The sequence below is a fragment of the Triticum aestivum genome, chromosome 2D, assembly GCF_018294505.1.
Source record: "Triticum aestivum cultivar Chinese Spring chromosome 2D, IWGSC CS RefSeq v2.1, whole genome shotgun sequence".
NCBI classification, from domain to species: Eukaryota; Viridiplantae; Streptophyta; class Magnoliopsida; order Poales; family Poaceae; genus Triticum; species Triticum aestivum.
The window spans coordinates 599,074,932-599,086,390 of record NC_057799.1 but is presented as its reverse complement, the minus strand read 5'-3'; the positions used below and the strand labels follow the sequence as shown (position 1 = coordinate 599,086,390).

Genomic DNA, 11,459 nt, shown 5'->3' with positions numbered 1-11,459 from the left:
TCGAGACATAAAGATTGATATATTGGACCATGTCTTTCGGACACCGAAGGTGTTCCGGATAGTTTCAGATAAAACCGGAGTGCCGGAGGGGTTACCGGACCCTCCCGGGGAAGTAATGGGCCTTAGTGGGCCTTAGGAGAGAGAGAGGGAAGCAACCAGGAGGTGGCGCGCGCCCCCCGAAGGGGAGTCCGAATAGGACTAGGGGAGGTGGGCGCGGCCCCTCTTTCCCTCTCCCTCTCCTTCCTTCTCCCCCCCTTCCACCAAGTGGAATCCTACTAGGACTTGGAGTCCTAGTAGGACTCCTCTCCTTGGGGCGCGCCTCTAGGGCCAGCCGGCCTCCTCCCTCCCTCCTTTATATACGGGGGAGGGGGGCACCCCATAGACACACAAGTTGATCGTTAGCCGTGTGCAGTGCCCCCCTCCACAGAAACACACCTCGGTCCTATCGTCGTAGTGCTTAGGCGAAGCCCTGCGCCGGTATCTTCATCATCACCGTCACCACGCCGTCGTGCTAACGAAACTCACCCTCGGCCTCAACTGGATTAAGAGTTCGAGGGACGTCACCGAGCTGAACGTGTGCAGATCGCGGAGGTGCTGTGCGTTCGGTACTTGGATCGGTTGGATCGCGAAGACGTTCGACTACATCAACCGCGTTACTAAACGCTTCCGCTTTTGGTCTATGAGGGTACGTGGACACACTCTCCCCGCTCGTTGCTATGGTTCTCCTAGATAGATCTTGTGTGATCGTAGGAATTTTTTGAAATACTACGTTCCCCAACAATCCCACCTAGGTTCTTGACTTCTTAGATTGTTGGCAAGGTATGTAGGATAAAGAAAGCACTTTACGGATTGAAGCGGTCCCTAAGGATCTTGGTTTGACAAGTTTAGATGGGCGGTGTGTAACATGGGGTATGGACAATGCAATTGTGACCATACATTGTTTTATAGACACTCTAAAGGGAAAATGACCATAATTACAATTTATGTTGACGAATCATCACCATCGTGATGATGACGTAGAGATAATTCAAGGGGTGTCTGAGTATGGCCTTCAAAGTTAGAGATCTTGGTTGACTCAAGTACTTCCTTAGTATAGAAGTGGCCAGGTCTGGAAAAGGTATAGTTCTTTCTCGAAGAAAGTATACCATGGACTCCTCTCTAATGTTGTCATGTTGGGTTGTCGAGCTGTTTCAACCCCAATTGACCAAAATCATAAAGTGACTGCCCAATTTAGTGATTCTATGGATAAAGAAAAATATCAGCGATTGGCGGGAAAATTGTAGTACTTGTATCATACATGACAACACATTGCATTTGTAGTAAGTGTTGTGAGCAGATATATGCATGGGTCTAGAAGTGAACATCTTGAGATAGTATATAGAATCTTGAGATACTTGAATGGTTCTCCTAGGAAAGCACTGATAAACAAGAGTCATGGACACCTTATCATGGATGGTTATTGTGATGCTGACTAGGCTAGCTGCCTGGGTGACAATGATCAACTTCAGGTCATTGTGTTTTTCTAGGTGGAAATCTGGTGTCTTGGAGGAGCAAGAAACAACTTGTTGTTTCCAAATCAATTGCAGAGGTTGAATACATAGCCATGTCTTAGGGATCGAGTGAGTTGTTATGGACAAGGAATCTATTAAAAGAGCTCAAGATATTGAAGACCAATTGTATGAATGTATGGTGCGAAAATAAGTTGACAATTAACATCGCAAAGAACCCAGTTCAACATGATAGAACTAGACATGTGGGGATTGGCAGATTCTTTATCAAAGAAAAACGGGATTTAAGGATTACCAAGATATAGAGTTTGTGAGTCCAGAGCAGCAAATTACAGATTGCTTGAAAGACTGGGAACCGGAGAATGCAGTGTTGCATGTGACAAGATGGGAATTATATATATCTATCACCCCTCTTGAGGGGGAGTGTTGTATGAGAGAGGCCCATCACTTTGGCCCATGAGGCACATGACCACTTCTACCACGTGACCTAGAAGGAGGGCACGGGTGAGTTTGCCCACACAGAGTCACTAGAGCTATCAGGGAGAGGCTAGTCTCCCCGCCTACAAATACGATATTATAAATTAAACACTAAACAAACAATTCTGACGCTATACAATGTGAACCACAAACAATAAATTCAAATAGTAGATGGATTTCTCGAAGCTTCCCTAGAAGCGAACTTATGGGTTCCCTAGAAGCTGAAGCCTATAGGGGGAGCCAAGGATTCATATAGGTATTTTTAAAGCTACTCCTATGTAAAAAAATCTAAGGATGATGCGGAGCATCCTACGGACATCACCATGTCAAGAGTCCATTTGGCAAGTGACACGTGCGACATCTACTTCACATACATAAAGGTGAATCATCTCCTTTACACGTGTTCACTTGACCCCTTCGATGATGGTATACTACTTGACCCTCCATCGTGCATGCATAGGTATTGTCGAAGCTTCACGAATGTCGAGGAGGAGTGCAAGCGCCAAGGAACGACTACATCGTCCGTGAGAGAAGCGTGGACGAGAAGACGGAAGAAAGGAGAAGAAGACAGAGCGGTTGCTGGAGATAGGCCGGACATCCGGACCTCCTCCCGGACATCCGGGCTCAGCCGGATCATCCGGACCCTCTCCTGGATCATTTGGCTACGACGACCAAACGAACCCGGACGAAGCCGGATCATCCGGTTCCCTGACGCCCGGATCATCCGGCCTTGCCTGCGTGCAACGTATCGGGCCGAGGCCCATGTACCCATTTTGCCCCTCACTTACCCCTTCGTGGCTTAGACTATAAATAGACCCCCTCCTCCCCATTTTTAGGGTTAGCAAATATGATAGCTCATTTGTATGTGAGTTTTGCTCCTACCTCCTCCTCTTGAGAGAGAGAGAGAGAGAGAGACCGCTCCCATGGAGTTCAAGACCTCCATGTGAGAAGATCCTGAGGGATTCAAGGCCACCATCGTGGGAAGGATCATCTAGATCACCAAGACCCCATCTTCTTTGGATTTGGGATGAACTCTACCTTGTATCTTTCTCTTTGTTTTTCATGTACCCTTGTGGATCTTGTGTGTTTGATTGTCTAGTGGATGTGTGATTGGACTTGTTCTTGAGTGTTCCTCTCATGATTTCCCTCATGTTTCCCCTCGTGTTCTTCGTGTTCTTGGCAGGTTCCCCTCCAAATTGCGAAAGATCGCCCCCTAGGGTTCCACCCTACATCAAAGGACCTATCCGATTCATTGAAATTTCATGTAAACATTCAACTTCTATAGAAGACATACGACCATTGAATCAAAGAGCTACAAGGATCCCTCTCTTTGTGTGACAATAATGTGGTTGGGCATAGCCATCAGAAGGTGTACTTTTTCTATGAAGGTCACCTCGTGATAGTTTTATAAGTGTGTATATTACATTAGATGGTTGTTTTCTAGACCTAAGTTACCTAGTGAGCTTGCTCGTTGCCGGAGTCACTCCTATGTTTTTCTTCAATAAACCAAGTTTTGTAACATTTCTTGTCGAACTTCCTCAAAACACGCCAATTCGCTTATACCTCACGACTTACAGGAACACACTTACTTGTTGCTAGAAAGAACACACAAAATAACACATCTTTGTTTGGCTTTGACGAAATGACACATCGTCGTGTCCTTCTGCAATGATGTTCGTGAAAACAATAAATACTATTTGGACCATGTCACCCCTCCAAAAATGCAAACTTTATTTTGCTACGTAGTGGTTATGCTAACCTTGTGTGTACCGCAAATATGGTATTATGTCATCTAGGAAGGTGTCAATTGCCTCACGGCTGCATTTGGAACTTGTATGGAGCAGCACACCACATCGACCGCAAACTTGAGAACCAGAAAGACACCGACTAGGTTGATGCCTTGCCGATGGTAGAGGGAGCCAAGTATATGTTTGCACACGGTTATTATTTATTTGATAATTTCTAACATATTTCTCCTGTGGTTGTGGCAAAAATAAATAACATACATGTTGAATTTGCGATATTTCTACGTACATGGCATTCAAACTAAGTTCTCTTCAAAAGGAAAAACAAACTAGCACCCCCACGGTGAAACCCTAGATCCATGGTAACCCATGTGGACTTCACCACACAACGTATGGTAACCCCATGTGGACTTGAAGACGGTGAAAGCAGGCAGGACGCAGGCTTTGGCTTCATTGCATCATCATGCTGCAATCGGAATCAGAATCCCGAGCCATCAAATGATCAGCGGCGGCAGATGCAGATGAGCAGAGGAGGCGACATCACGCGCGCACACACACACCCACGACTACAAGAAGGGCCGGGGAAGCAAAAGGCCTGCTGGCTCGGTAGTCCCCACCCGCTTCGCTTCTCTCGGCTCGATCAAATCCAATTCAACGGCCGAAAAAAAATACCACCCCCGGAGAGGAAAAAAAGCGAGAGCCCAAGCCGAGATTGCGAGAGGGAGAGGAACACGAAGGGAAGCTAAGGGAGCGAAGCAAGGACCCATCCACCCCGCCCCCGCCCCCACCCCCACCCCCACCCCCACCCCCCGCGCGGCAGCAGCAGCAGCATCCGGGCCCCGCCCCGCGCCGACCCGAGCAAGCGCCAACCAGCAGCGGCGGGCAGCGGGCGGCGCGCCACTTCGAGATTCCGGCGGGCGGGCGGGCGGGAAGCGGCGGGCGGGCGCAATTCGTCTCGGCCGGGCCAATCCGCGGCCCCGCCAATCCGGAGGTCAGCTCAATTCCCCGTCGGATTCGTGTCGGTTCGCGCCCATTCCCCGCCGGAGATCCGGGCGGCACGAGCTCGCCGGCGCCCGGGATCATGCCTCCATTGCCCTAGGGTTTGGCCGGCACGCGCAATTGGTCCGCCCGCATGCTTGATTCGGGCCAGCGGCACCGCGTCCGGGGCGGCTGGTAGGCAATTGGTGCGCTGCCACTGGAGATGAGATCCCCTCCGCGGCCGGCGAGCTGGGAATTGGTCTACGGCCTCGCGCTCTGCGGGAGGCGGCATAAGCCCTAGTGATTTGATCCCGAGCTGGGTTTCGTGCGGATTCGTGGCTTCTGTGCTCTGTCTGCCAATCACATATTGGGGGGTTCCGAGGGAGGGGTGGTGGTTGTATGGATACAGTTAGAGGGGAGGCTTGGTCAATGGCTCCACCTCAGCAGCAGCGGCAGCCGCCGGGGTCTCGGGGCCCGCAGCCGCCGCCGCCGCAACAGCAGCAGAATGGTCGCATTGATCTCCGGGAGCTCAAGGCTCAGATGGAGAAGCGGCTTGGTCCGGACCGGTCGCGGCGCTACTTCGGCTACTTGAGTGGCTACCTGTCGCAGAAGCTCAGTAAGCCTGATTTTGATAAGATGTGCCTGCTTACATTGGGCCGGGAGAACCTCCGGCTGCACAACCGGCTCATCCGCGCGGTTCTCTACAATGTCTACCAGGCACAGTGTCCACCTCCACCACCAGATGTTGGGAGGTCTGCCGGACCGTTGGCGAAGAAGGTTTCCCAGGCTGCTGGATCGCTTAATTCTTGTAATGGGGATGCCAGGCTGTTACAGGTCCAAGGATCGAGGTCTATGGGCGCACTGCAAGATCATCAGTTAAAAGATCGGTTGAAACATATGGGCCCAAATGGTAGGGTGGAGGCTGTTGCCAGTCACACCCAGGTTGTTCATGGGGGATCTGCAGTTACAGAGAATGGCGCATTAAGTTCAATTGAGTTGAAGAGATCGGTGTCTTTTCAACAATGTGAAGCTGCAGAGCCATTGGCAAAGCATCTGCGTGTGGACCAGTTGCTACCTGAAAATGCGCTTAGGCAAAGAAGAATTATGAGCGATGCTGCAGGTCATTCTGCTCAAATGTCGAAAAGTCCTGTGCGAGCTCCACTTGGCATACCCTTTTGTTCAGCAAGTGTAGGTGGATCAAGGAAATTACTGCCGCCAGCAGTTAATTCAGGGGAAGATCACTTCAGCAGCTGTTATGAGCAAGGTCAGTTGTTGAACACAGAGGTTCTACGTAAGCGCATGGAGAAAACAGCAGAAACACTGGGTCTGGCAGGTGTCACAATGGATTGTGCTGAACTTCTGAATAATGGTTTGGACTCGTACTTGAAGAACCTGATTAGGTCATCCGTTGAGTTAAAAGGAGCTGATGTTCGAAGAGATGCAAAAAAAGGGGCATCATACAAGCAGCATGCCCATGGAAAGCAAATTAATGGTGTTTGGTTGCCGAACCAAGTTCAGATGCAGTCAAGCAGTGGACAATCAGATGCTACAAATGATAGCAGAAGTCAACACTTGATCTCTGCTCATGATTTCACTGTAGCCATGCAGCTAAACCCTCAGCAGCTTGGGGAGGACTGGCCAGTCCTCCTTGAGAAGATATGTCTACGTCCTTCGGAGGAAAATGACTGACAGATGGAGCTTGCTAGTTCAGATGAAATTTTGTCCGATGTATTTCTTCGTGCCCCATCTGATGTACATTCAAGCTGAAGTAACAATACTGCAGTCACATCATAGAAGATGCATGTTTGGGGATCAAGGCAGAATTCTGCTCCCAGATTTGTAGTGAAAGAAAGTCAATTCTTTTGTCCTGATAACTGATGCCCCAATAAAGGAAGTCATCTTCTGTTCATGCTGCATAGGGCCCATTAGCGCTCCCGCGGTGGAGGCTGTTACATCCATAAGTCCCGACTTCTATGTAACATCTGGCATAAAGGGACAGAGGACAGCAAAATGCAAGTGCTGTCTTGTAACTTATAGGAAAATGTTCTGTAAGTTTCTAGGTCAGGATGTACATTATTGATTGCAAAATTTTCTAGAGTATCTTCAGTACTAATTCAGGATCATGGATGTTAATTTTATTTAAATTCTTTGTAACTTTTTTGCAAGTTATATTCTAGATCCAATATTTCTCTTTTCTCCCTCGGCGTCCATGTGTCTGTTCAGGGCCGGCTGGTGTGTTGTCTCAAGTCCTTGTGTTTTAACTCTAGAGTCCAGAAAGGAAATGGTAGATGTATCCATAATTGAGTCGTGTATCATGACCGCGGTTCTCTTGTTGTCACCTGGAGCAAATGGATTATCTGTTCACAATTTTGGTATCTCATCTTACCTTTTTTTGTCCAATATTTACTTCTGGAACGGAAAGAAATCTCCGGTACAATTCCAGTTCGATATAATTGCATGTAGGGACTTTGCTAGTTTACCGAATTTTGAAGAAGCAACGCTGACGGTACCTGAATGGGCGCATTTCATGTGTTGATAGATGCATGCTGCGAGTATGATGCCTGAACTTCATCTTCTGCTCCGTGTAACGTTTGAAAAAGTTCCATTCAGTCAACTCTGTGCACTTGTGTGGTCTGTCTCAGTGAGCTATCGTTGCCATTTACAACCGTTTCATATCCCAAGTATTCTCCAGCACACAGATACATCATAAAGAACATATTTAGATGACCTTTTCTGGACATATACATTTGTCAAGATTGATTTGATGAATCCATCTCTTTACATTCCTCTCCGTCTCTCTGTTGCGGATTTGGTGCTTACCTTTATTGACTTATCTGATTTCTTATCAACTTTGAGAAGCTGGAACTTTTTTCTCGAATATGCACTAGTGTTTGAGAAGCTGGAAATTGCCCTCCGGCTTATCTGAGGCTCTGACGGTTATTTAAGGTATTATTATCAATGCATTGTGTTTTCTCCGCTTAGTTCTAATTCTCCATGCTTTATTTTATTATATCGGAAAGCTTTCTCGTTTCATTGCACATACACACTGTCGTGGTATTTTTCGTATTTTGTAGGATAGATTTGGATATGAATCTACCTACTCTGTGTGTTACTGGATGAGTTGCTTGCTCGGTCTGTTGTTTCTAAATATGGTAAGGGAACTATGGATAACCTTTTATGGAGAACTTGCTATTTCCCTGTTGTGCTGACATGTGTGTTGGAATATCAATACCTGTTGCAGAGCACTGTTCTCTCTCGACATCACGGCCTTGCCTTTTGCCCTGAAGACTGGAGTTCCACCTTTTTTCATCTCTGGACTGGATTAACTCTCGTGTTCTCCACACTGGTTAGATACTACTCCCTCTGTAAACAAATACAAGACCTTTTCGATCACTACTTTAGTGATCTAAAAAGCTCTTTATTTATTTACAGAAAAAAGCTCTTTATTTATTTACAGAGGGAGTAAAAGTGAAAAGAAAGGTATCCTGCCCAATAAATCTTGGATGCAATTTCGAGCTTTGAAATGCAAATGAACTCTGCTTCTTCGAGCACTCTGCTCTGTTCCTGTTTCAGACTTTCCCTGGAGGCTTATGATGCCCTCTGTATATGCCTGCCGTTTCATATGCTGGTGTACATCTCTACTGAAGATGGCTAAGTCAAAAATGTCAAGCTTTGTTCTTTTTTGGCAATTTGTTTTTGCCACGGCGTAGCGACTGAACCGGATATTCTGTTGCTCTGCAGAGTCGCTGACAGAGAGCAAAAGCTGGCCGGCGAATTTCTCCCGATGCTTTGCTCCATTTGGGACCGACGATGAAATGGTTCTGAACTTCTGAAGCTAGGTGAGAGACTGATGCAGAAGGCATATAAAGAGACTGGTATCTCTTGACCGAAATTAACTGCAAACTATTTACATCAAGCAGGAGACAAAGGAGCTATATGCATACAGCGGGGCGACTCTAACTCTGACTCTCTCTCCATTATCTGACGATGACAGGCTGCGGTGGCCGGCGCTCAGCACCGCGGCCGGAGGTCGATGGAGTGGCGGCGGCGGCGAGGGCTGAGCCAGACCAGCGCGGAGCCCTTGGGCGGCGGCGCCCCGGCCATCATCTTCCCCGTCTCGGAGCGCTGCAGCATCTCCCACATGACCTGCACGTCCTCGTACGCGCACGTCTGCACGTCGTCGTGGAGCTTCACCAGCGCGCCGCCCCGGCCATCTGAATGAACAAATAAAAAGTTTCAGTCATCAGCAACACGTACATCACTACATCTGGTCAGTTCCACGCCATGGGCAGGTGTCTTCCGCTGCGTGCGTGCGTCCATGGCGCGCATGCAGAGCGGCGAGCAGGTGTCGCTGACCATGCCGCCGCTTTCTCTCCATCGTCCGGTCCCTACGCTACGTACTGTGCATGTATCCGCTATCTCTATCTGTCTACCCATTCCATCGCTAGTGTGATGCACGTATGGTGACGCACTACATACGTACAGATAGTTCTTTTGGCCAGTGGCCAAGAGACAAGAAGGACTGAGGAACGGCGAAGCATGCCCCGGAAGAAGTGGCAGTTGCCGCCCAACAGTGCGGCACCCATTCGTCCATGTCTACCTGCTTCAACCAATTCCTACTCCTGAACTGATGATCAAATACATACGTGTCAAACGGTGCATGTCCATCTGGCAGAAAAAATAAGTTTCATCTCATCTCCGATATGTAGCAATGTGCTATAACTATAAGAAACAAATTCTAAGCATTGCACTAGCGGCACAAACAAAACGTACTCTCCTACTATCACCCTATACAGTGTGCAAAAACGAAAATGCTCCAAGAAACAAGATCGATATGATTAATTCACACTAAATCTCTCTTTTATTTTACTCTAGATGAGCATTTACTGGAGAGAAAACAAACATTCCCCCCTGGACAAACTCATCGTCATCCATACATGTGAAGCCTGATTAGATATACAGGCGCCCCTTCCCAACGAGGTGCGTACGAAGAAGAAACAGACGAAAACCAAGGTCTGCCATGCCCACTACGACGATAGGTGCAGGTGTGTGGCATGGTCGTCGGCTATGGAGTCCAGTGGTGTGCGTGCATGAGATGCACGGCGGCCACGTGCCTGGCCACCAGAACGGTTCTTCTTATAACAATTTAATGCCACAAACTTCCAGGCAGAGACATGCATGTGTAGTGTATCTGTGTATGCATGCATGCATGTATCTATCCAGCAGCGCTGCATGCCGATATTCAGGGGGTTGTTTGTTTTCGGGACTTTTTTATGTAGGGACTAGAAAAAGTCCCTCTCAGAGACTTTTTTACTAAATGAGAGAGACTTTTTAGGATTAAACTAGGCATTTGGGACTAAATGAAGAAGACTCTCAAGCAGGACTGCATGGCGTGTCCTGTTGCGCGCAAACTAAACGACGGCCACGCACGCAAGCAAGAACGCCTCGTGAGTCGAGATTCATAAGCTGCTGCTGCGCTATCCTAATCGTGCTTGCAAGTACACACCATCTGTTCAGACGTCAGGCACTCGCCCGCTCACGTGTGCGCGTCGGGACGAAGAACATCTGCGTTGATCTTCAAACCTTTGACTTTTCACGCATTGCAATCCCAGAAAATCGATTTGATCGACCCTGGATTGCTCAGGGAATTGCAGATGCTATATGGATCAAGCTTTGCTGCTTGTAGTACATCAGTGAGTGACCAAGAGAACGATCCAAGCAATCATGTATGGATGTTTAACCGTGCAACTCCATGGAGATCAGCAGAAGATGTGGACATGCCAAGGTTGGTTGACTCACCATGCTGTTTCTTGCGACGCAGGCGCGCGGCGACGACGACCCACGCGCGCCTCACCGGCACAACCACCGCCTTCTGCCACCACTCCTTCGACCGATCCATCGATCTCCGCCAGCCGCCGTCCAGTCGCCGGCGACTTCACAGACCGTACTTCCCCTGTCTCTGCTGGAGAGAGGGAGAGAGGGAGAGTGGGAGGGAGATGGCGAGGCAGAGAGAACAGGAAGGCTTGCTTATATATGCGGGGAAGATCAAGGATATATTGCCACCTATCCCTGTTGGCTAGTCTACACGTTGCCTCGGGCGGCGAGCCAGGCGCCCATTCCTAATACGACCCCTCGAGGCCCATGACTCATCCTATGAGCAGATTAAAATCAGGCCGATTAAAGCATACCCCTCCCAATTTTAGACTTTCGTATTGTTTTTGACATTTTGCAAAAATATTTTTAATATTTTTCATACGCGCAAATGCTCCTAGAGCCGAATTGGATATCTGCTATTCTAACGCATTATATCAGATATGTTGCGTATCTATCGTAGCAGATCCCACATTTAGTCGAATCGGCGCAAATATTATTAGATGAAAAATACGACAATTAATGATCTATGCGTAAAATAAGAGACGGTTTCGTCATTTCTTCATTGGTTATGCTTCACATATAAAAAAGCTCCAGAGGCTAAGAAACGGCGCCGGTGACAAAAGCGGCCTTGCATCGTTCCCAAGTGGGTGACTCGGGTGGTACCCCCAACCCTAAGCTGCCATCACCCCTACGGACCCTCTTCTTCCCATCCACCATCGAGCAAAGCGTGTGTGGCAGACGGTAGCGATCCTTGACCGTGGTGGAACGTCGCTCTTAGACTTGATAGCGGGTGCTTCGATCGACAAAGGCACGTTGACATTGCCTTGTAGCGGCGGTTCTCCTGGCCCATTCCGGGAAGGAGCCGGTGTGGCATGTG

The 11,459-nt window shown here is 48.3% G+C and overlaps 2 protein-coding genes and 1 long non-coding RNA gene across 3 annotated transcripts; 2 read left to right on the top strand and 1 right to left on the bottom strand.

Annotated features, from left to right (window-relative positions):
* The first annotated feature begins 4,343 nt into the window (after nucleotides 1–4,343).
* On the top strand, nucleotides 4,344–6,904 carry LOC123054849 (uncharacterized). Its single transcript, XM_044478715.1, has one exon. The coding sequence runs from the start codon at nucleotides 5,108–5,110 to the stop codon at nucleotides 6,395–6,397; it is 1,290 nt and encodes a 429-aa protein (XP_044334650.1). The 5' UTR covers nucleotides 4,344–5,107; the 3' UTR covers nucleotides 6,398–6,904.
* Nucleotides 6,905–7,519: 615 nt separating this feature from the next.
* Nucleotides 7,520–8,372, top strand: LOC123050291 (uncharacterized). The gene is made up of 3 exons (XR_006423745.1): nucleotides 7,520–7,860; nucleotides 7,950–8,054; nucleotides 8,166–8,372. It is a non-coding gene; the product is annotated as an uncharacterized lncRNA (long non-coding RNA).
* LOC123050290 (uncharacterized) lies at nucleotides 8,166–10,709 on the bottom strand. The gene is made up of 2 exons (XM_044473110.1): nucleotides 10,508–10,709; nucleotides 8,166–8,922 (listed from the first exon to the last, which is right to left on the bottom strand). The coding sequence occupies exons 1-2, from the start codon at nucleotides 10,605–10,607 to the stop codon at nucleotides 8,720–8,722; spliced, it is 303 nt and encodes a 100-aa protein (XP_044329045.1). The 5' UTR covers nucleotides 10,608–10,709; the 3' UTR covers nucleotides 8,166–8,719.
* Between the last annotated feature and the right edge of the window lie 750 nt (nucleotides 10,710–11,459).